A 26,604-nucleotide genomic window follows, 5' to 3' on the forward strand; every position below is an offset into this window, starting at 1 on the left:
AGTTAGTTAATTGTACTAACTTTTGTTTTTACTGAAGATATTTACATAGGTAAAAGCATGTTATAATTGAATTTTAGACTATTTGAGAGTGGTGTAAAACACATCACTCAAAGGTGATCAGAAAATTACAATTTCTCAATAAACAATGCAAATTCCTGTGTTTTTTTTAGCTGGGAAAAAATCCCAAACATCGCCTGATTGGATATCAGATGTTTTAAAGGTAAGTGCATACTGTAAGCACAATTTCATAAATTATACCGTCTGCATATAATTTTCATTTCAAATAAAAACAGGATGACAATGCCTGTAGATTTTATGAAGGCAACATCTGAATTATTTGACAAGCAACACCTAGATCACCTCATGGGAAATAGGAAAGCTAAATAGGTAGAATGCTTAAACAAAAATTACCAAGCATAAAGTAACAGTCGCCAGGGTGCAGTGGCAATGCCAGACCTGGTGTTTCAATGTCCCAGGCTATTTTTAAGCCAATATGCCAAAGTGTTGGGTCTCTGCCCTCAACTGAGTTCTTGTTGCTTTCATCCAAAGCAGGTCCTAAATCTGTAAAGGAGAAAGGGCAAGAGTTGAGTAAAAATGATTTATTAGAACTTCAGTAAAATATATGCCTCCTTTACAGACAAGCCCCATATTCAGAAGCAGATTACATAAAGCAGACTAATGAATTTAGTTGGTGCTTAAGTGATTAGGGATTCCGTGCATTGCAGAAACCGCAGATCAAAATGTCCAACTGTCTAACATATGCACTGTAATCTGTCAAGTGATTTCACTTATGCCCGACTGTAAATAAAAAACATAATGACAAGCCCAAATGACTTTTATGCCTGGATACTCTACAGTTTGATCTAAGAGCACACAAATAAAAAAAATTGCCTCTCACAAAAAAAAGCAAGCCTCTTCGTGATTAGGTTAAAAATTCTTGTTTGGAAAACCTGGAATATAATTTCACAGTAGTGCTTAAAGAAAATCTACACATAAAGCTGCTTTGAAGGCACTTTAACATAATGGAGCATAACAAATACAGCAACAAACCTCTGTAGGCTAACTGGATGTCTGTTCGACAAAACTTCTCTAACTTTTGGCAAACATCGCCCAACTGCAACACTGTTGCCAATATGGCACCAATAAAATACAGCACTACAATCAAAAAGAGTCATTTCAATCAAGGTTTCCTGGGGTTTCCTAATAAACCCAGCACATTTGGAATGTGCTCGTTAAAATGGGGTTTTTTTTGGGGAGTTTTTCCCCCCTCCCCCCAAAAGTTTTATCGCTAAAACCCAAAGTTCAAGCAGAGCACCCTAGTTAGGAATTTAAAAGCTCAGATAATTGCAGACTATCGTATAACAAGCCAGAATATTATGATCACTGAATATGAAGATAATATAAAACTAAAACTGTATTCTTTTGATTCATTTACATGTATAATGTGGCATATCATTTGTCAAAGATTTACTTGTAATGTCTGGGTTTGTACAACAGAAAGCAAAGAAAGCATATTACAAACAATGGCAGAAGCTGAACGGAGTACTTCTGTTCAAAGCTAACCCCAGTAGTATCTTGAAAGTGAAGTGTATGGTAATAAAATCAGCATGCAGCAACAGCTAGTTCATTTTTGACAAATCACTCCAATAGAGAAACGATGATGTCAATGACAATAAAAGCATTTATACGAGTTGAAATGTGTACCTGAGGGACCCAGCAATGATTTTTTTGTTACAGATTTTATATTCTTGGCATCCATCCAGTTAGGTAATTACAGTACACACAAGCTCTGCATGCATAAAAAGTATAGGGCAACTTATGTAAACAAAATGGATTCCATAAAATACAGAAACATGTATGCCCACACATGTCGATTTAACATTTCTGCAGCACTCTAAAACAATTAGCAAACAGTAAATCTAAATTAGTTTACAAGTTTGCAGGTGTGCAGCCTCTGTGCGTGAAGCAAGCTTCAGGGGGTGGAAACATTAAAACAGCAAGTAGTAACTCGGTAAATCTCCATACATACCATCACAGCTGTAGCTGTACACTGCAACCGTTGACCTTTCCACCAGGTTCTCGTCATGATGCCAACTCACAGCCATCTTTCCCATACCAAAATAAGGTTCCTCTTTTAGGTATTTCATTCTTGAAGGGTCCATGTAGTTCAAAAGAGCCACATTAAAGGAAGTTCTATCTTTTAACACAGTATTAATATTGATTTTTTGATTGTTAAGAACTCCTTTCCCGCTTTCAGTGTCCTCACTTAAAGAAGTTGTTGCTTTCTCCACAGATCCTATTTCCTCATCCGCAGCAGAATAATGATCTACCAAAATCTTCACTGCTTCCGCATGTAAGTATTCATTGAGATCTTTAATAGCTTGGCAGGCTTTACCTATTTCATTGTTGCTGTACTTCACCTCAACACCATGGGCAGGCCAAGGTATCGCAAACAGCCTTGTATTCAAGTAACGATAAGTGTGGCCTGGATTTCCAACAAGTAGTCGATAAACGGGCGTAAGAACATCTTTGCCTTTTATTTGAACAAGATCTTGTGCAAAACATTTGTAATCTTGCAGAGTTGTCAATCCTTGCTGAGCTTTTTGATGAATATCGTCAGGTACACAGCAGGCTTGTCTTAAGTGTAATTTGGAATATTTAGCCTTTGACTAAACAGAGGGAAAATGTTTTTCATTACACTTTTGTATTAATAGAAATCTTCCAATAACTTTAGAATATTTCACTTTTCTCTCGATACATGTTAAAATGCAACGGGCGACTTAGAATCTCTACAGAATTTATGCATGATATGATGATGTAGTAAAAAATTAAGGTATTCAAAGCACGTAATGCGAATTCCACTAGTTGTTCGAGTGGTGTGAAGCAACTCACTAATCAGCATAATTGGCACATTTATAGCAGCAGTATGTAGATAATAAGAACATTCCATTCAATATTACACTTTCATGCATAAAAACACAAATTTACAATCAGAAAATGTTCAAAATAATCTGCATTATCTATCTACTTCCACAACAACTTTTGTATAATTAAAAAAATATAGTGCAACCTAAAAATATAAATACAAATGGAAAATGTTAGAACAAACCATCAGATTAGGCATCATCACGGGTTTATCTGGGTAAGAGCTATTCATTTGTTTAACAACCAGTCAGAAAACAGAAAATGCTGGAAATATTCAGAAAACCAGGCAGCATCTGTAAATATTTTGCTGTGGTATCAAAGCCAAAATGTTAAGGATCCTGCTATTACAATGTCTGAAATATATAATGCTATATATAATCATATATAATGCACAACAGGCATTGGTATTGTGCTTCACTAAATTAAAATATCTTTTTACTTGTAATTGTTTGTAAGTCTCCACCCTTTTCTAAAGCCGTAGAAGCTCTGTTATTAAATATATTGAAGACAGGAATTGATAGATAGTTAGACCCTAAAGGTATTGCTCAAGAAGGTGGAGTTATAACCATATAACCATATAACAATTACAGCACGGAAACAGGCCATCTCGGCCCTACAAGTCCGTGCCGAACAACTTTTTTCCCTTAGTCCCACCTGCCTGCACTCATACCATAACCCTCCATTCCCTTCTCATCCATATGCCTATCCAATTTATTTTTAAATGATACCAATGAACCTGCCTCCACCACTTCCACTGGAAGCTCATTCCACACAGCTACCACTCTCTGAGTAAAGAAGTTCCCCCTCATGTTACCCCTAAACTTCTGTCCCTTAATTCTGAAGTCATGTCCTCTTGTTTGAATCTTCCCTATTCTCAAAGGGAAAAGCTGGTCCACATCAACTCTGTCTATCCCTCTCATCATTTTAAAGACCTCTATCAAGTCCCCCCTTAACCTTCTGCGCTCCAGAGAATAAAGACCTAACTTATTCAACCTTTCTCTGTAACTTAGTTGTTGAAACCCAGGCAACATTCTAGTAAATCTCCTCTGTACTCTCTCTATTTTGTTGACATCCTTCCTATAATTGGGCGACCAAAATTGTACACCATACTCCAGATTTGGTCTCACCAATGCCTTGTACAATTTTAACATTACATCCCAGCTTCTATACTCAATGCTCTGATTTATAAAGGCTAGCATACCAAAAGCTTTCTTTACCACCCTATCTATATGAGATTCCACCTTCAAGGAACTATGCGCGGTTATTCCCAGATCCCTCTGTTCAACTGTATTCTTCAATTCCCTACCATTTACCATGTACGTCCTATTTTGATTTGTCCTGCCAAAGTGTAGCGCCTCACATTTATCAGCATTAAACTCCATCTGCCATCTTTCAGCCCATTCTTCCAAATGGCCTAAATCACTCTGTAGACTTTGGAAATCCTCTTCATTATCCACACTATCTTGGTATCATCTGCATACTTACTAATCCAATTTACCACACCTTCATCCAGATCATTGATGTACATGACAAACAACAAAGGACCCAACACAGATCCCTGAGGCACCCCACTAGTCACCTGCCTCCAACCCGACAAACAACCATCCACCATTACCGTCTGGCTTCTCCCATTCAGCCACTGTTGAATCCATCTTGCTACTCCTGCATTTATACCCAACAGTTGAACCTTCTTAACCAACCTTCCATGAGGAACCTTGTCAAAGGTCTTACTAAAGTCCATATAGACAACATCCACTGCTTTACCCTCGTCAATTTCCCTAGTAACCTCTTCAAAAAATTCAAGAAGATTAGTCAAACATGACCTTCCAGGCACAAATCGATGCTGACTGTTCCTAATCAGACCCTGTTTATCCAGATGCTTATATATATTATCTCTAAGTATCTTTTCCATTAATTTGCCCACCACTGAAGTCAAACTAACAGGTCTATAATTGCTAGGTTTACTCTTAGAACCCGTTTTAAACAATGGAACAACATGCGCAGTACGCCAATCCTCGGGGACTATTCCCGTTTCTAATGACATTTGAAATATTTCTGTCATAGTCCCGGCTATTTCTACACTAACTTCCCTCAATGTCCTAGGGAATATCCTGTCAGGACCTGGAGACTTATCCACTGTTATATTTTTCAAAAGTGTCAGTACTTCTTTTACTTTGAAACTCATAGTATCCATAGCTACTCTACTAGTTTCCCTTACCTCACATAATTCAATATCCTTCTCCTTGGTGAATACCGAAGAAAATAAATTGTTCAATATCTCCATCTCTTTTGGTTCTGCAGATAGCTGTCCACTCTGTCTCTCCAATGGACCAATTTTATCCCTCGTTATCCTTTTGCTATTAATATAGCTGTAGAAACCCTTTGGATTTACTTTCACCTTACTTGCCAAAGCAACCTCATGTCTTCTTTTAGCTTTTCTAATTTCTTTCTTAAGATTCTTTTTACATTCCTTATACTCCTCAAGCACCTCATTTACTTCATGCTGCCTATAATTATTGTAGATCTCCCTCTTTTTCCGAACAAGATGTCCAATTTCCCTTGAAAACCAGGGCTCTTTCCAATTTTTACTGTTTCCTTTCAACCGAACAGGAACATAAAGATTCTGTACTCTTAAAATTTCCCCTTTAAATGTCCTCCATTTCTCTTCTACATCCTTCCCATAAAACACAATGTCCCAGTTCACTCCTTTTAAATCATTTCGCATCTCATCAAAGTTAGCCTATCTCCAATCAAAAATCTCAACCCTAGGTCCAGTTCTGACCCTCTCCATAATTATATTGAAACTAATGGTATTGTGATCACTGGACCCGAAGTGCTCCCCAACGCATACCTCCGCCACCTGTCCCGTCTCATTTCCTAACAGGAGGTCCAGCACTGCCCCTCCTCTAGTAGGTACCTCTATGTATTGCTGCAAAAAACTATCCTGCACACATTTTACAAACTCCAAACCATCCAGCCCATTTACAGAATGTGTTTCCCAGTCTATGTGTGGAAAGTTGAAATCTCCCACAATCACTACCTTGTGCTTACTACTAATATCTGCTATCTCCTTACATATTTGCTCTTACAATTCTCGCTCCACATTTGATGTAGAACTATTTTAACGGACTCATGGAAACATATTGGTCGCATTAGTTTCATGTTGTTGTACTTATTTATGTTCATACATCCATATAATAGTATTTATAATGACCCATTTATTTTGCCAAATCTGACACTATTCTTTACTTTTCCGGTTTAACTCAGAACTCATTATTGGCAGTGCCCGCAACAGGAGAGCTGTCGAGGAACTGCTCGAGCAACTCAACGGGTCAGGCAGCATATCTGGAGGGAATAGGCATGCGACATTTTGGGTCGGGACTGTTCTTCAGACTGATTGTACTACAGTAGAGAAAGCTGGAAAATTAGTGAAGGGTGGAACAAATCTTGGCGAGTGATGGGTGGATACAAGTGAGGGGTGTTTTGATTGGCAACCGGCTACGCTCTTGATTGTAAATGTCGGAATTCAGAATGCATCAGGTTATCTGCTTTTACCCTCAGCATACATTAAAACCTTTACCACAGGCACAACCTATACAATTTAAGTTTAAACTATTACCTTCTGAGACTCTTCAGACTTTCGTTGCTGGATTATTCAACCCCAAAGTTAGACTAAATAACAATTTGGTGTCTAGGTTCTTCTGTCCTCCACTCGATAAATCTATTACTTTGTGATGCACCATTCTGCAGCCAAACATGCCTGAATAACCTAGTCATTTATAAAGCAAATGACCAACAATGCCAAGTAAGAACTTATAAACCAGTGTTCAGGAAGCAGAAGTGTATTTGAGCCTATTAAGCATCACCTGCCTTATGATCTATCTTGACAGAGGCAATGTCAAAATTCCAGCAGAAACCATTTCGTTTTAATGCGTACCCTATATTTTCTTTCAGCATTATATTAAATTTGAATTTAAAAAACTTGATTTTTGATGTCATAAACTCATTCTGTCTGGTAATGGTGATTGAGCAATGGTGTAATATACAGTGCCCTCCATAATGTTTGGGACAAAGTCCCATCATTTATTTATTTGACTCTGTACTCCATAATTTGAGATTTGTAATAGAAAAAAATCACGAGGTTAAAGTGCACATTGTCAGATTTTATTAAAGGGTATTTTTTATACATTTTGGTTTCACCGTGTAGAAATTACAGCTGTGTTTATACATAGTCCACCCATTTCAGGGCACCACAATGTTTGGGACACATGGCTTCACATGTGTTTGTAATTGCTCAGGGGTGTTTAAATGCCTCCTTAATGTAGGTATAAGAGAGCTCTCAGCACCTAGTCTTTCCTCCAGTCTTTCCATCACCTTTGGAAACTATTATTGCTGTTCTTCAACATGAGGACCAAGGTTGTGTCAATGAGAGTCAAAGAAGCCATTATGAGAATGAAAAATAAGAATAAAACTGTTAGAGACATCAGCCAAACCTTAGGCTTATCAAAATCAACTGTTTGGAACATCATTAAGAAGAAAGAGAGCACTGGTGAGTTTACTAATCACAAAGGGACTGGCAGGCCAAGGAAGACCTCCCAATAAAGAAAAATCCCCAATCACCTGTCCGACAGATAAGAAATACTCTTCAGGCGTCAGGTGTGGATTTGTCAATGACCACTGTCCGCAGAAGACTTCATGAACAGAAATACAGAGGCTACACTGCAAGATGCAACCACTGGTTTGCCGCAAAAAATACGATGGTCGTAATACAGTTTGCCAAGAAGTACTTAAAAGAGCAACCACAGTTCTGGAAAATGGTCTTGTGGACAGATGAGACAAAGATTAACATATCAGAGTGATGGCAAGAGCAAAATATGGTGGAGAGAAGGAACTGCCCAAGATCCAAAGCATACCACCTCATCTGAAGTGTATTGACCAGAGGTCGGCAAACTGCGGCCCCCGGGCCGAATCCGGCCCGTAACCCAAAATCATCCGGCCTGCAGGCGTTTTTTTTCCCTTCAATCATCCGGCCCGCAGACTTCCCTCATCTCCGGTACCTGGAATCCTGGAATGTTTAAATAAGAACTGCAGATGCTGGAAAAATCGAAGGTAGAAAAAAAATGCTGGAATGAGTTTCTCCAGCATTTTCTTCCACCTCAGGTACCTGGAAGGTGATTTGGCTGTTCCGCATCCTGCACAAAGCCGCCGGCACGACCGCGCACCTTCTGAGTCTGGGCTTCACTGTCAGGATCGGGGTTGTCAGTAGGCCGGGGACGAGTGAGTATGATATTTGAGTTCAGTGGCGTCCTCGAAGGGATCTATGTGAACACGTGATTTGATGATTGCCATCCGGGGCAGGATGGGGGCGGGATCCATGTGTACACGTGATAGATGTGGCCCGCCATCCGCTCACAGACATATGTCCTGGCCCCACGGCAGAAAAGATTGCTGACTCCTGGTAGACGCATCCTATCTGCTCAAGTAAAAAGAAATGCCTCAAAACTCATTGGCCGGCGACTCATTCTACAGCAAGACAATAATCCCAAACATACTGCTAAAGCAACAAAGGAGTTTTTCAAAGCTAAAAAATGATCAATTCTTGAGTGGCCAAGTCAATCAACCGATCTGAACCCAATTGAGCATGCCTTATGTATGCTGAAGAGAAAACTGAAGGGGACTAGCCCCCAAAACAAGCATAAGCTAAAGATGGCTGCAATACAGGCCTGGCAGAGCATCACCAGAGAAGACATCCAGCAACTGGTGATGTCCATGAATCGCAGACTTCAAGCAGTCACTGACAATGTGCACTTTAACCACATGTGATTTTTTTAATTACAAATCTCAAATTGTGGAGTACAGAGGCAAATAAATAAATGATGGGTCTTTGGCCCAAACATTATGGAGGGCACTGTATGCAATAATTAAGTGCACTTTATGTTTCAGAGCATATTAGCATACCAGCTCTTCAAACTCGACATCTTTGGGTGTTATATAGGGAAGCTTTCGGTCTTCAATCTCTCGTAACAGCTTCTGCCTCTGTTAGAAAGGGGATAAAATAAAATAAATTAATGTTAAAGTAAAAGAACACAGTATCTTACTATTGCTTTTTAACACTAATACTGCCAGATATCTCCCCATTATACCACCAAATTAAAATTTCATGATAAATATGGCACCTAAAACATAAATTTGACAGACTCCAAAAAAGTAAGTTGGAATTGTGATGGATGATATGCGACTACCCCACACTATTGTTTGCAATGAAGGCAGTAAACTAATTTTGTGCTGCCTGCTCATTTAATTACAATTAACCTTGACTGGAAATACATTGCAGTTAATTGGCTAGTCATATTAGCAGGAATTCTACAGTGATTCCAATGCAGAAAAACTGACGAACACCACAAATTAGGAGAGAGCAGGCTGCATGATTTTCCAGACATTATATGATGGTCTTGATGGAGAAATCCCAAAGGCAGTTCCCTGTTTCTTCAAGAGACCAAGAGTGGAGTGAGAGTAGATAATTGTGGGGTATCAGCAACTGAGGTGAGGCTCAAATAACCTGTTTGCAGTGATTGACCTAGCACATAAGAAAAGACTATAGTCAGAACATTGCAATGGTCAGACAAAAACCAAGCACCACCTGGATAATTGAGAAGTAAAATCCTTCTTGGTTGCTGAACCATACAAGCCACCGACAAAGCAACACATGCCCAGTCAGTGGCATCCTGCAGCTGGAGGAAGCCAATGTTATTTAGATGTCTGGTGATTCACTTCACAAAATAGTGGGAGACCAACGGAGCACACACCTGATTCCCTTCCCACTTCAACCGTTCCCTTATTGTTACCAGTCCATCACGATCATGGACTGTTACCAGCGAAGATGATAGTTCTCAGTAAACTAAGGTTATGTACTCGCCAGAGCATTTTAAAAACAAGCTCTTCAACCGAACTTGTCCATTCTGACCAAGATGCCACATCTAAGTCGGTCCTATTTGCCCATATTTGGCCCATATCCTTTCTTATGCATGTACCCATTCATGTGTCTTTTAAATGTTGTTAGTGTACTCAAGGTCAGAAAAAGGACATCCAGGTTACTTGTTATATCCCTCTTTCTTTTCCTCCAGCTGTTCTTCATTCTCCTGCTTCTCAGGTGCTTTCCATATAGCTGGCAAATGTATTTCCAGTGTTCTTCTTTGCACAATAGTGCAAAACAAATCACAACATTTTACAAATAATTCCGCTTGCATACTCAGTCAGGCACACGAGAGTTCATCGGTAGCTAACACTGCCACCCACATGGCTGTATTTTCCCTGCACTGTGGCATCAGATGCAATGGTGACTGGTGTCAGAATTTTTTTTTAATGGAATGCAGTGGTGTGACACAATTTCCCCCTGCTGATCTTCAGATAGAAAATGTGTTTTCTTAACAACCTAATGAGATAAACTTTTGCCAGGAAACATTCTTCTTTTTGCTTCGCTCATTCCCCTAGTTATGCCAGATTTAAGAAGAATGCCTACCGCACACTCATGAAAAGCTGTGAAATCTGCAAAATGTTCTTCTACAGCCATCACACCATTCCCTGTAGAAACTAGCAACAGACGTAACTGTAAAAGGAAGCAAATATATATATCTATATAACTAAAAGTCTCATCTTGCCATTTTAGAAAAACCGCTACCCTATATCGCTATGATTTTTGGCCATCTTACTCACAGTCCTCCTCCGCCGAGACAGCCCCGAGGATTTTTACGATCGATGAAAAATAAAAAGATTATGAGTGTTTAAAAATTCTTGAGATCAACTGATTGGTCCTCTCGCCTGTCAATCACCATGGTGAAGGTAACACCCCTTCCGGGAGGGTGGGGGGAGGACAATAAAACCCCGGATGCCTGGACGTGAGTCAGTCACTCTGGAAGATCGCGAGGGAGAGGCCACAACTCTGAGTCTGCTGTGAGTCAACTGAACTGTGAGTCTGCAATGTACTTGCAATAAATGATTTGTTAGCCCTTAATGAAAATGAAATGAGCTGTTTGGTCTGCCCTGTGTTTGAAACTGCAATGAAAATGGAAATGAAATGAAAATGCAATGGGCTGTTTGGCCTGCCCTGTGCTTGAAACTGCAATGGAAATGGAAATGAAATGAAAATCAATGAGCTGTTTGGCGTGCCCTGTGCTTTAAACTGCAATGGAAATGGAAATTAGATGAAAATGCAATGAGCTGTTTGCCCTGTCCTGTGCTTGAAACTGCAATAGAAATGAAAATGCAATGAGCTGCTTGGCCTGCCCTGCGCTTGAAACTGCAATGGAAATGGAAATGAAATGAAAATGCAATGAGCTGTTTGGCCTGCCCTGTGCTTGAAACTGCTATGGAAATGAAATGAAAATGCAATGATCTGTTTGGCCTACCCTGTGCTTGAAATTGAAATGGAAATGGAAATGGAAATGAAATGAGTTGTTTGGCCTGCCCGGTGCTTGAAATTGAAATGAGTTGTTTGGCCTGCCTGAAAGCACTAATTTCGGCCCACAAGCCCCTATTAGCCGAGAAACCAGCCCCTTTTGCCCAAAATGCCCGTATTAGCGCAGGAGCAACATTTTGGCCCAAAAGGCCCGTGCCACGCCAGGAAAAGTCCAAAAAAGTGCCTTTCACTGAGATTTCACAGATTCTTTTTTAAAGAGCCCCTTCGGCCCATCAAGCCTGTACTAACCCAGGAGGAATCTCTTCAGCCCATCTGTAAGTATTCCCCCTGCAAGTATTAAACCTCACCCCAGTATTTTTCTCCCTCCCTTCATTGGCTCCCTGTGAGATCCAGGCCAGGATAGACTTTCCTCCTTCAATGCAGTGATCTACAAAAAAAAGATGAAAAATATCTAAAATTGATTCTCCACCCTCTCCCTCTTCTCTCTCTCTCAGTCTCTGACCTGTTTTGGGCAGAATTTCTGGCAGTTTTTGAGTGGCCAGCCCACCAGCCCTGAGTGACTGAGCTGCCAGCCCACCAGGCCTGAGTGACTGAGCTGCCAACCCACCAGGCCTGAGTGAGTGAGCTGCCAGCCCACCAGGCCGGAGTGACTGAGCTGCCAGCCCACCAGGCCTGAGTGACTGAGCTGCCAGCCCAAGAATCCATTTGGCCCACAATGTCCATACTAGCCCTCTGGAAGCCAGTCCCTTTGGCCCACAACACCCATACTAGCACCTCAGAAAGCCCACTCTCCGCCCTACTGGCCACCAATATTGGAATTGGTGGAGAGGTGGAATATTGCGTTGGGGACCAGCCCTCCCATGTGAACATGGGACCCAACGGGTCCCACTTAGTCTAGTTCATGTCCATCCTAATGCATGTTCATTTGTGCAGAGAGTGGGTGGAGTGTTGAAGTTGAAAATGGGAACATCTTGCCTACCCTGCACCCATTGCCTATTTGCCAATGCCTTCATGAATGTGGCCACTGACAAAATTCACTATTTTAAAATGCTTATGACAATTTTTATGGAGCTTGATGGGCAAAAAAAAAAGCAGGTGCTAACAATCTCGGTTTCCCAAAGCTTTTTCATAAGACAATAGGACATTTACTATGTTACGTCTTAGGGTATTTAAAGTCACATTTTCACTGCCATTTTTTCAGGCATTTCCCATTTAGATACAGATATATATATATAGAAGTAGATACAGACATCCATACAAAAGTATACAGAAGTAACATAATTAAAACAACCAATATTTCCAGTTCAAAAACACAGATGGCCTGGCTGTTTTTTTGGTTGGCTTTGCCATGCACAAATTAACTGCCATGTTTTCTTTATAAAGCAGTGATGACATCTCAAAAGTGTTTCACTGGCTGTAAACTGCTTCAGGACATCCTAAAGATGTGAAACCATTTTCGGTCGTAGTCACATTACGCATTTTAGAAAGTAACAGAAATTAAATCATTAGTTTGTGTGGGTAATAAGGGCAACATTTTAAATCATGCGTGGAAAGCAGTTTTTTTTTTTCCATTTTGATTATGTCCAGTTGTTTTCTTTTTCTCCCTTATCCCTCTCCTGCTGAAGGGTGTGACACATTTTTGGCATAATTTCATATTAGCTGTTAGCTTTGCAGTACTTTTGCCAAATGATCATCGTCCAAGTGTGAGCTTAAACTGTGAACCTTGCAGGCCAAGGATACTTAACGCATAACTTTTCTTTCCACATCTCCTTTCCAGTGTTTACATCTGGAGCTGCTGGACAACAATCAGAAGTATTTTTGTCATCCTCTTGAGATCCTCAAATTATTTGTGCATCCTCCTTAACACCAACATGGTGGCGCACCAGTAGACTTGCTGCCTTACAGAACCAGAGACCCGAGTTCTATCCTGACTATGTGTGCTGTCTGCACGGAGTTTGCACGTTCTTCCTGTGACCGCGTGGGTTTTCTCCAGGTGATCCAGCTTCCTCACACATCTGAAAGACGTGCGGTTTCTAGGTTAATTGACCTCTGTAAATTGTCCCTAGTGTGTAGGATAGGACTAGTGTATGAGTGATCGTTGGTCAGAGCAGACACGGTGAGTCGAAGGGGCTGTTTCCACGCTCTATCTCTAAACTAAACCAGATTCGACTTACTGAGATTGGTAAGTTTGGCACAGATCACAATTCAGTTCTGGGATCATCTTAATTTTGCAGTACACCCTGGGCCACTGTTATACCCATCTACACAATTATGACCTTGTAGAATTGCCCAAGTATATTGTTCTGTTGCGTGAATTCATGGGCTTTCTATCTTCAAAGATTAGAAGAAGAATTCCAAGTTAAAAGAGAATCTTCAAATTGTTAACCTGCAACATCAACACAGTTTCTCTTACCACAGATGCCGAGTATTTCCATTTCTAACTTTTTTTTTGTTAGTTCAGATTTCCACCAACCACAGATTTTGCTTTCCCATTAAAGAGAAAATGATCCCATTATCGATGAATTAAACATTGATATACCCATCACCCATCATACTAATTTTCTTGAACCAGGGTAATTTTCTTGGATGGTTGGACACTTCCCTGGCTTTCCAGAGCTACATACGTACAAGTAAATCAGTATCCTGTGTTGTCATCAGGACATCAATACAATGGAAAAATAAGTCCAGCAGAAGGAGGATCTCTTCAAAAAGATAAAGTTTGGGCTACTGCTGGTATGAAATCCTCACACCTTTGATCCTGCAAGATAACACTTGTACCCTATGTATAATTACTGCCTTGGTGATCTTTGGTCACCAACCTATGATTATCTGGTTTGTCCCTGTTGCTTAAACAAAGGAACAACATTGGCTATTTTCCAGTCTTCCGGCATCGCAATTGTGGCTAAAGTGTGGACAGTTTTTTCCCAGCTGTCATCAGACAACTGAACCATCCTTACCATCCTAGAAAGCAGTCTTGAACTACTATCTACCTCATTGATGACCCTTGGACTTTTTTTTTTTTTTTTTTTTTTTTAAATCGGACTTGAATCGAACTACAAAAAGTAGTAAACACTGCCCAGTCCATCATCGGCTCTGACCTTCCTTCCATCGAGGGGATTTATCGCAGTCGCTGCCTCAAAAAGGCTGGCAGTATCATCAAAGACCCACACCATCCTGGCCACACACTCATCTCCCTGCTACCTTCAGGTAGAAGGTACAGGAGCCTGAAGACTGCAACAACCAGGTTCAGGAATAGCTACTTCCCCACAGCCATCAGGCTATTAAACCTGGCTCGGACAAAACTCTGATTATTAATAACCACTTTCTGTTATTTGCACTTTACCAGTTTATTTATTCATGTGTGTATATATTTATATCATGGTATATGGACACATTTATCTGTTTTGTAGTAAATGCCTACTATTTTCTGTGTGCTTAAGCAAAGCAAGAATTTCATTGTCCTATACAGGGACACATGACAATAAACTCACTTGAACTTGAATGTCTTTATCTTGCGCTAAACGTTATTCCATTTATCATGTACCTGTACAATGTGGGTGGCTCGATTGTAATCATGTATTGTCTTTCCACTGACTGGTCAGCACGCAACAAAAGCTTGTCACTGTACCTCGATACACGTGACAATAAACTAAATAAGACTATTAAGTGAACACAAATACCGAAGGTGTAGCATCAGTGTTCTTGAAGACCTTTTAGATGTAGTTGAATTTTGTGCAAGTAAAATGAAATTAATATTCCATACCATTTGATGTAATTTTGCATGTTGAGCAACTATTAACTTGCACCAGAAAAATATTTGGCTTGCGCTCTAAGCTCAAAAGGTGCACTCTTTGCCCAACAATTCAAGAATCCTTGGTGAAATTTTACTTGTCGTGAACAATGTTATGATCATTGAACCAAGTGCCTCAACAGGACAAAAGCTTCAATGTAATAGTGTCAAACTAACTCTTTACATTTCAGGAAAGAAGTGATTGTACTGAAACAGAGTTGCTGAGGAGATTTACAAGAATATTGCCAGGATTGGAAAATTGTATTTACGAGGAAAGGTTGGATATTTTCTTTGGAACAGACTTGGCTCAGGAGAGACTTAGTTAAGGTGTATAAAATTATATGAAATCTCATATAATATAATAGAAAGGACCCAATTCTCTTCTCAGAGAGGTCATAAACCAGATGGTATTGATTGAAAGTAACTGCTTAAAGGATTGGAGGGAAGAAATTTAACAGTTTTTCACCCAGAGGGGGGTAGGTCTGAAACTCATCGTGTAAAAGGGAAATTGAGATAGAAACCTTCATTACATTTAAACTGCACTTGCATTTGTACTTCAAGAACAGTAACCTCAAGGCTACGTTGTCCTTTTTCAACTGGCACACATTCAAATGACTCTTTTATTGTAATTTTTTTAGGTTTCAAACATAGCAGCACTAATAATTGGGACATGAAAACACACAGAAATAACCACGACTGATCAATGGGCATACAGGAAAATTAGCAATTCTATTTAACCTCCTCGTGTATTCTTGCTTGACTTACCAGCCAGAACATGGAACAGTACACCACAGGAAGCAGCCCTTCGGCCCACAATGTCTGTGCTGTCTCTCTCCATAAATCTCCTTTAAATCCCCCCCCCCCCCCCCGACCATAAATCGATGCTCTCCGACATTTTACATTTCCACCCTGGGGAAAAAGACTCCATCTACCCATAATAATTTTATCTACTTTTATTAGGTTGCCCCTTGGCTTCTGATGCTCCAGAGATAACAGTCCCATTAGTCTTTCCTTTAGCTAGTAGTTTCTAATCCAGGCAACATCCCAATGAACCTATTTTACACCTTTCCCAAAGCTGCACATCCTTCCTTAAAGCAAGACTCCAGTCTGAAAAGACTGGACCCTTTCCCACTCTAACCAACACTTCACACCCACTCACAGCCCCTGGCCTCAGTCTGTAAAGACTAAGCCCACCTTCATCCATTCCTCCCCATTCACCACTTCACACATACTTAAAGCAAGACTCCAGTCTAAAAGACTGGACCATTTCCCACCCACCCCTCTCCAATCACCACATCACATCCAATTACTCACACCTTCCGTGCTGCACAACATCACTTCTCCATCATCAACAATAAAAATAGAGGAGGTGGAGAGGCTTTTCAGAAGACAGAAAAGCCGGAAATCTCCAGGACCGGACAATGTTTCCCCCTCTACTCTCAAGCTCTGTGCTGAACTGGCACCAGACATTTTCAACCAGTCCCTGCAAACCTGTACTGTCCCTGTACCCAAAAAGGCAAGAATTACTGGTCTTAATGACTACAGGCCTGTCGCACTGACCTCTGTAGTCATGAAGACCCTTGAAAGGCTTATGCTGGCCAAGCTAAAAAATATCACAAAGTTTGCATATCGGGCCAATAGATCGATGGATGACAGTCAACCAGGGCCTGCACTTCATCCTCCAGCACCTAGACCGCCAGGGGACCTATGCGAGGATTTTGTTTGTTGATTTTAGCTCTGCATTCAACACCATTGTGCCAGAGCTACTACACTCCAAACTCTCCGAGTTGACTGTGCCTGAACCCCTCTGTTGGTGGATCTCCAGCTTCCTGACAGACAGGAAGCGGCATGTGAAGCTGGGAAAGCACATCTCGGGCCCGCAAATCCTCAGCATTCGAGCACCGCAAGGATGCGTACTCTCCCCTCTCCTCTACTCTCTCTACACCAATGACTGCACCTCCACTGACTCCTCTGTCAAGCTTCTCAAGTTTGCAGACAACACAACCCTGATTGGACTGATCCAGGATCGGGAAGAATCTGCCTACAGACAGGAAGTGACACAGCTGGCGACCTGGTGCCATCACAACAACCTGGAGATCAATGCTCTTAAGACAGTGGAATTGATTGTGGACTTTAGGAGAGCTCCCCCTCCCCTCACCCCACTCACCATCAACAACACTACAGACACATCTGTGGAGTCTTTATAAGTTCCTGGGAACCATCATCTCCAAGGACCTTAAATGGGGGGCTACCATTGACTGCAGTCAAAAAGGCACAACAGTGGATGTACATCCTGCGGCAGCTGAGGAAGCAATGATGGTCCAATTCTATACGGCCATCGTAGAGGCTGTCCTCACCTTCTCCATCATGGTCTGGTTTGGCTCAGCCACTAAGCACGACACCCGGAGGCTGCAGCGAATTTTCCTGTCAGCTGAGAAGGTTATTGGCTGCAACCTTCCCTCCATTGACGAACTGTACACTGTAAGGGCCAGGAAGCGAGCGGGTAAGATCATCTCTGACCCCTCTCACCCTGGCCACAAACTCTTTGAATCACTTCCCTCTGGAAGGCAACTCCGGACTGTCAAAGCTGCCACACCCAGACATAAAAGCAGTTTTTTTCCACGAGTAGTAGCTCTACTCAATAACCAAAAATCTGTAGTCTGGTATTTTGCTCTGGTATTTTATTTAATTCACATGTTTAATCAATAATGTTTTATTATTGTTTAATGTTTTATGTATCATTCTTAACTGTCACTGTATGTCATGTTGTCACTTGCGGGTGGAGCACCAAAGCAAATTCCTTGTATGTGAATACTTGGCCAATAAACCTATTGAATTCAATTCCTGTAACTGTACAATTCTTGGAACTGTACACTATACTCCAAAAGTGGCCAAAACAAAACATTTCTACAGCTAAAGTATAACTTCCCAACTTCTCTACACAACTTTGCATTCAATGAAAGCAAGCATCCCACACACCTTTATCATCCTGTCCAATTGTGCTTACACTCCAACGTTCCTGCTGTTATCTCTCATAAGTTAAATGCTCAGTTGCCGAATAAGATCAGAGTCACGAATAAGGTCAGAGCCGACTGGCACTCGTTCTTTTGTGGAAGGCTCCACAATCCTTTTTTACTTTGCACTTTCAAAGAAACATGGTAGATCAAGTCTGGGGGCAAAATGAAATTGTAAGTTTGTGTCATTCCATTGTAGTGCTTTATCTGGTAGAACAAGTTTTTCATTCTTTCTTATTTGTAGGAAAACCCAAATAATGGTGATTTCATTACGAAAAGCTGTTAAAATCTATAATAAAACTAGACTAAGTGGGATCCGTCGGGTCCCATGTTCACACGGGAGGGCTGGTCCTCCAACACAATATTCCACCTCTTCACCAAATCCAATATTGTTGGCCAGTGGGGAGGGAGGCTTTCTGGAGCACTAGTATGGGTGTTGTGGGACGAAGTAACTGGTTTCAAGATGGCTAGTATAGACATTGTGGGCCAAATGGATTCATGGGCTGGCAGCTCTGTCACTCAGGCCTGGTGGGCTGGCAGCTCAGACACTCAGGCCTGCTGGGCTGGCAGCTCAGTCACCCAGGCCTGGTGGGCTGGCAAGCTCAGTCACTCAGGCCTGGTGGGCTGGCAGGTCAGAAACTACCAGAAATTCTGCCCAAAACAGTTGAGAGAATCTGTGAGAGAGAGAAGGGGGAGAGTGTGGAGAATCAATTTTAGACATATTTCATCTTTTTCTGCAGATCACAGCAATGAAGGAGGAAAGTCTATCCTGGCCTGGATCTCACAGGGAGCCAATGGAGGGAGGGAGAAAAATACTGGGGTGAGGTTTAATACTTGCAGGGGGAATACTTACTGATGGGCCGACGGAACTCCTCCTGGACTAATACATGCCTGATGGGCCGAAGGGGCTCTTAAAAAAAAAAAATGATGGAGTGAAATCTCAGTGAAAGACGTTTCCTGGTCTGGCATGGGCCTTTTGAGCCAAAATGCTCTTCCGGGGCTAATACGGGCATTTTGGGCAAAAGGGACTGGTTTCTTGGCTAATAGGGGCCTTGTGGACCAAAATTAGTGGTTTCAGGCTGGCCAAGAAACTCATTTCATTTCATTTCCATTTCATTTCAAGCACAGGGCAGGCCAAATAACTCATTGCATTTTCATTTCATTTCCATTGCCATTGCGGTTTCAAGCACGGGGCAGGCCGAACAGCTCATTGCATTTTCATTTCACTTCCATTGCCATTGCAGTTTCAAGCACAGGGCAGGTCGAACAGCTGATTGCATTCTCATTTCACTCCCATTGCCATTGCAGTTTCAAGCACAGGGCAGGCCAAACATCTGATTGCATTTTCATTTCACTTCAATTGCCATTGCAGTTTCTAGCACAGGGCAGGGCAAACAGCTGATTGCATTTTCATTTCACTTCCATTGCCATTGCAGTTTCAAGCACAGGGCAGGCCAAGCCAAACAGCTGAATGCATTTTCATTTCACTTCCATTGCCATTGCAGTTTCATGCACAGGGCAGGCCAAGCCACACAGCTGATTGCATTTTCATTTCACTTCCATTGCCATTGCAGTTTCAAGCACAGGGCAGGCCAAGTCAAACAGCTGATTGCATTTTCATTTCACTTCCATTGCCATTGCAGTTTCAAGCACAGGGCAGGCCAAGCCAAACAGCTGATTGCATTTTCGCTTCACTTCCATTGCCATTGCAGTTTCAAGCATAGGGCAGGCCAAACAACTCATTTCATTTTCATTAAGGGCTAACAATCATTTATTGCAAGTATATTGCAGACTCACAGTTCAGTTGATTCACAACCTAGAATGAGTCGTGGCTTCTCTCTCTCTCTCTCTTGCAGAGTGACTGAGTCATGTTCAGGCATCTGGAGTTTTACAGTCTTGCCCCCCCCTCCCCCCCCCCCCCCGGAAGGGGCGTTACCTTCTTCGCAGTGATTGACAGACGAGAGGATCTCAAGGTTTTTTAAACACTCATAACTTTCTTATTTTTCATCAGTGGGTAAAATCCTCGGGGCCTGCTCAGCGGAGGACTGTGAGTAAAATGGCCAAGATCCATAGTGATATATGGTAACGTATTTTCTAAAATCAATATACAGCGCAGACAGGAAGTGGTCAAGATGAGACTTTTAATTATATAGATATTAAACTGCAAATAAATAATTTCATTATGTTTGCAACATCAAACTTACGGCTGGAGGAACTCAATGGGTCAAGCTGTGTGTGTGTGTGTGAGAGAGAGAGAGAGAGAGAGGGAGAGAGGGGGGGGGGGGGGAATTGTCGACATTGTGGGTCCAAACCCTGCATCCCATCCCCACCTCCCCAGATGCTGCTCGATCCACCGAGTTCCTCCAGCAGATTGCAAGTTGCTCTAGATTCCAGCATCTGCAGTCTCATGTCTCCATTATGTTGTAGTTCTACAGCTTTCATCATTCCTTACAGCTTACAAGCACAAAAGAATTATGGAAGCCAGGAAAACATAGGAATCACGGCACACATTCCTGTCCATGTCAAAAATTCAACCTATACCAAAATAACAACAAAAACTACACTTGAGTTTTAGTACTTGCTCACAATTGATTGTCATTTATGGCTAAGTGCTGCTCCTCAGCCTGATGCATAGACAAATATACAAGCAGGGTTATTGCAGCATACTGCTCCTTTCAAATACAAGGAAGCTGTCACGCAGATGTCAAATACATCAAGCTACTCGCAAATTCCATGAAAAAAATGTTAAGTCAAGCTATACCAGATGGGCGACTGAATAAGTAAGTAGCAGTTCACAGCTTCAGAGACCAACATGTATTTTCCCATCTCGGGATGGAATACAGCAATTTAGCAACACTTAAGTTCACTCAACTCTGTAAATATTTTAAACTGAATTCAGAATCAGATATTGAATTTAAAGTCACTTTTTTTAAATATTAAGCTGTATCTAATTTTCCAGCTAATTTTAGATGGTAGATGTCGGCGCACACATAAATTGGGGGTGTCATTGGCAAGGATGTATATTGCCCTTTCCTATTCAGTCTTGGGAGAGTGGTCTTATGTTAACTCTTGAACTGCTTAAGTTCTTCTTGCAAAGGAAGAGCACCCAGAATTTAGACCCAGCCACTTTGTAGGAATGGCAAAATATATCAAAGTCTGGATGAGTGATTAAGAAACTACCATTTTTCCTCTTCATGGTAGAAGTTACAAGTTTGAAGGGGCTGTTGAAGAAGTCATAGTGAGTAATTTGTGCATTTTTTAATATATGGTGTGTTCTTGCAACCTCATTGTACTGATGGTGGAAAGAATGCATATTTAAATTGGTAGAAGGGGCATTAATAAAGCAAACTACCTTATTCCCTATGGTGTTAAGATTCAGGATTGTCTGAGCTAGATAATCCAGGATAATTTGTGTCCATTTATACCTTGAAGATGATGGTAAGGTTTGTGGGAGTCGGGGGTGAGTCATTGCCATGGGATGTAAAGCCTCTGACTTGCTCTTGTAACTAAGGCACTTATGATGCATAACTCAAACCAATGGAGTGATCTTTGCATCAATTGCATTTACCAAGGCTAATTTATAACATATTCAACCATATCTGTTTTGATGTCAGAGGCGGGAACTCAGTTCTTTGGCCCTTCTTGGGTCAAGACAATAACACAATCTAGAGCAGAACCGTGCCACTGAAGCACAATCTGGGCAGCACTCGAAATGTTATTGACAGCAAGTACTGTCGATTCATATTCTATCAATTTCCTGAAGGTGGAGAAAAGATTGTGGCAATTTAGCCGGATTATATTTATCCTGCTTTTTGTTAATGGCATATACTTAGTTATTTTTCAATATTTTCTGGTGGATGGCAGCATTATAATGCTGGGTTAGTAGTGCATTGAGTTTCCCAACATAGATTTTCAGCACTATAGCTGTGATGGGTTTCTTGAAATAATGTGGAGTGAACTAATTTGGCCTCCGACTTCAAAAGGAAGCTAATATGAAACTGGCATGCAACTGCAAATGCTCATGTGCTGGATTTGACTATTGTTGAGAATGAACTTGTACTTGAGTCTCTTCCGATTGTTGCTTGCCTATGTGTCTGCCAGTATTCACATCTGGTTGTGACAGGTCAGCAGTCCTTTGATCATATTGTTTTCCCTATTGCATACTGCTTTTGTGTTGTAAGAAGGCCTGCAAGTCAATATTAGGTACGCTTGCTTCTGCTCCTGCCATAATTTTTAAATCCTTTCAGTCAACCAGAACTGGACCCTTGGCTAATAATATTGGTGGAGTGATGAAAGATATGACACAATAGGGTTTCTGTTGATCTATCAGAGGTGCTGCCTCAAAAAGTCAGGCAACATCATCAAAGACCCACATCACCCTGGCCACACTCTCATTTCACTGATACCATCAGGAAAAAGATATACGAGTCTGAAAACCGTGACCACCAGGTTAAAAAAAATAGCTTCTTCCCGACAACTACCAGGTTACTAAACACTATACAACACAATGATTAATTATGAACTTCTATGAACTATCTTTGGTTACAAGAAGGGTTATGTGTTTTTTGTGGTGATTAATTTATTGATTTTTTTATTCATTTCAGTTTCTGTATGATTTGAGTTTACAGGCCTGTTATAGTGTCGTAAGTAGGAATGTCATTGTTCCATTGTTGGCATAGCTGACAATTAAACACTCTTGACTTGAATTCGAGCACAATTCAGCTGTTGCTGATAACCCATGTTTCCTTATGGATGTCCAGTTCTGAGCTACTAGACTGACTTTTTGAAAAATGAAAACCAGAAAATTCCCTTAGTAGACCTCATTATTCTACCTTCAGGACTCCACATTCTACCTTACCTTGGCAAGACATTTTGCTACAGAAATCTGACCTGTCTGTAACATGACATGTGGCACAAACCTATTTTTTTATTTGTTGTGTCTTATTCGGCAGTAGAGTTAAAGATGCACTACAAATCATCCACAGGAGGTCAATAGCACTGGGAGCAAGTTGTATTTGAGTATTCATCACAGCCTGAAATAGTCCAATGAAGTCAATATGTGTCTCATGCATAAACACTGCAATGGATGTGTTACGAAAAGTAGATAAAGGATTCTGGCAATGTGCTTAATGTCCCTCAGAGTGATAATTCACACCTGAACAAATCTGTCCGCATAGCACAGCCTTAGGCCTGCACAGATCCTCAAAGCTGACAACTTCTGAGTTGCAATCTGTAGAGACATTCAGCCCAAGGAAGTAAGTCAGGTCATGCTAGTCATCATTGTAGCCCTCAATCAAGTAAGCGAAAAACCGCACTAAGAAAACAACACTTTATATTCTTTCCTGCAATGTTATTAAATAGGTTTCGTGTTCCAAGTCAAATGCCTTTGCCCCTTCCCGTTTATCAAAAGCTTCAGTTTTTGGTTCCCACATAAAGTTATCATGCATGTGTGAATTTATCTGGCCCTAGGAGGATGAAAGTTAAATAACATTTAAACTAAACTTGTTTTTGTATCAACAAAAATGTTTTGTCTTGCAAACTCCTGTTTCTAAGATATTCTGTTTTATGTTTAAGATCTGCAAATGTTTTAATTTAAGAGAAAATCATTCATTTACCTTGCTACATGTTAATGAAACAGTATCGACAATTTACTTGCACAGTTCAGCATTAGATTTGTCACACATGATTTAACACTTTAAGTAATGATAATAGGAAGTTAAAATGATAGATAATTTTTACGAGACCTCTTTTTGCTGGTATTATGCCCCTGAGCCTCACCCCAACAGACTCTATCAATAAAGCTATGGTATCATTCTAAATGTCTTGACAGCATAATCTATTTTCAAGTTCCCTTCACATTTGTGCATCCTCTTACAGCAGGTGCACTACTTTCGTTAACAGAAGCTTTGTGCCTTCTGTAAATGTTGAAAGCAGGTGCATTTCCTGTACGAGGAAAATGACTAACCTCAAAACACCAAGCCAATTGCTCATTTCAGGAAAAAAAAGGAAAAGCACAAGAGTGTGTTAAATCTCCATCTGATCATAGTCGGCAGGGACATTTAATTTTTAATTATTTAAGCTGCACCTGAAATTTCAATTTTTGAAGATTATATTTGATTGAAAAAAAGAAAAGAGAATGCTTGAAAACACAGTCAACATTGCCGAAATTAAATATTTAATTCTTAGTTCTTTAATTCTTAAAGAATTAGTAATTCTTAATTCCTAAATTTTAGTTAGCGTAGAGATTGCTTCTGTATTTGGAAAAAAAATCGGAGCTACGATAATATGTGTATGTCAAGATATACTTGCAGTCCTTAAAATCAGATTTGTTATCATGAATTATGAGTCCATAAATTATGTATATTTCAGCCTGCTTAACTTTGCCATTATTGTCCAGTAACTGCATTTTGAACAAGCACCAGAAATGACTGGCCAGATCATGCTGGCAAAGAGCCATAATCATTGTGTTTACTTTGTGCATATGGAGTGGATCAACCTAACTGGCCCTAAGTCCCCAGAACTCGGACAGTGTGGCATGAATGGTGCTGGAGTCTTCAACAGTGCAGTAAAGCTAATTCACTCATGAAAGCTTTATCTACTGGCAAAGTCTGACATTTGTCTTTGCCAGCTGCCAAATCAGTAAGGGGGTTATAAATAACAGCTTATGTCTCTGACATTTAAAACAATTAAAATGGTGTAGAGTTTATAAAAAATCAGGAATATTTTTTTAATAAATTAGCTAAAACACTCAAAAGGACATTGCAAATATTATACTAAATAATATATATTTTTAAATCTTGCCTTCCCCTTTACTTCACAGCCCCGCAATCTTCATTAAACCCAATGGAGAGGTGGGCACTAGGTCCAACCTGGTGCAAGGTTGCAAAACAATTCCCCAATGTAACTGCTACGGAATCCCAACAAAACTGATCTTCGTGACGTAAAAGATAGGGCATTTCAAATTTGTCAGTAAGTTTAAGACTTCCAAGCTTTACAACACATACAAGGAATTCCCAGATTTATCTTCGTTTTGATGGATAAATCTGGGAAGTTCTACTTGAAACCTCTGGGATTTATCAGCAAGGTCCATGCCATAATGACTGTACAAAAAAATGTTATCAACATTTATTATCAAGCCAAATTCTTACTAATCTGTTTTTAATAGCACCTGAATAAACGACAGAGCTTACTCCTATTAGGTTAAGACTATGATAAGAGTACTACCGACAAGTATTGTTAAGCATGCTACATAATTTATAAACATCAAAGTCAAAGGCAGGCACTTAGAAGAGCGTTTAAAAAAAGAGCGAGTTAATTGAACCATTTATATAGGTTTAAATATCATTAAATGGGTTTTGCAATCAGACACTGATAGTAAATTGTGTAAACCAAGACTGTATTTTTGCTTCATAAAAGATATTAATGCACAGCAAATGTTACTGAGCTAATTGTGCTGAGAAAAATTTGGAAACAAGCTCCCTATACCACATGATAATCCCAGAGGTACCCACAAGGACAGAAATATAGTTTGAAGGAAATCTTTCTGTGCCCAATTTGCCAATAGAATGTGGATTCCTCAGGAGTCCAAGCATGAGATTTTAGCAATTGTGTAATAGCCACCACATATCTACAACAGTGCAGCCTTCACACATCACTGCATAATAAGTCTCTACCTGACATAATGTCTTTAACCTGTGAACCAAATTTTTAAATTATTTTCAATTATAAGAGTATAGAAACAATTATATGGATTGCTGTGGATGAGAGGAACAATGATAGACAACTGCTTAACATGCTGTACAGTAGCATTAAATTATGTAATCGTTTTGTTAGTTAAATGTCACTATCAATGATAAACATATAGTACATTTAACATTTTCAGTAAAAACAAATAGGAAGCTGGATAGAGACAAATAAATGAAATTAAGCTAATCCTTAAATTGTTAATTATAGTATTTGTGCTAACTGGGGAATGTTTTTGGTAAGGAGAGGATTGTTCCTTCTTTCCAGTAATTGGATTACTGGAGTTAGTTCTCATACGTAGATTGGAGAGAAGCATTAAAGCAAAAATAAAACAGGTGTTGTATTTCAGGTTAATTCTTACCTTTCAAAGCATTGTCAACGATGAAAGATTAACATTGTCTTTGAATGCGAACAACAGTGTATGTAGACTGAGCAGTAGAATCATAACACAGATACAGAAGAAAGTTAATATATTCCTCTTAAAACAACGATGCAGAAAATAGTGCTGTAGATAAAGGGAGCAGGTTTCTGACCTGCTTAATTTATTTCACAGAATGTACACTCTTGTCACGTACTCAAAACAATGGGAATTTTTTAGGTGTCAGTTGCTACCACAGTTAGTGTTAAATCCAGCTAATTATTATACCAAACCAGTATAGTTAACAGGGCATAACTGTGAGAAGGGCATGTTCTGGGCATTTAATGGCAGCCTTGAA

At 40.3% G+C, this 26,604-nt stretch overlaps 1 protein-coding gene across 1 annotated transcript in view; it reads right to left on the minus strand.

The window, feature by feature from the left end:
- The window catches only part of fto (FTO alpha-ketoglutarate dependent dioxygenase), a 296,064-nt gene that overhangs the window by 237,802 nt on the left and 31,658 nt on the right, over window positions 1–26,604 (minus strand). The window contains exons 2-4 of the mRNA XM_033036328.1: window positions 8,884–8,961; window positions 2,030–2,669; window positions 412–561 (exon numbers count right to left, since the gene is read on the minus strand). Coding sequence (XP_032892219.1) covers window positions 412–561; window positions 2,030–2,669; window positions 8,884–8,961 — 868 coding nt within the window. The remainder of the gene's footprint in view (window positions 1–411; window positions 562–2,029; window positions 2,670–8,883; window positions 8,962–26,604) is intronic.

Source organism: Amblyraja radiata, chromosome 17, assembly GCF_010909765.2.
Source record: "Amblyraja radiata isolate CabotCenter1 chromosome 17, sAmbRad1.1.pri, whole genome shotgun sequence".
In the NCBI taxonomy this organism is placed as follows: Eukaryota; Metazoa; Chordata; class Chondrichthyes; order Rajiformes; family Rajidae; genus Amblyraja; species Amblyraja radiata.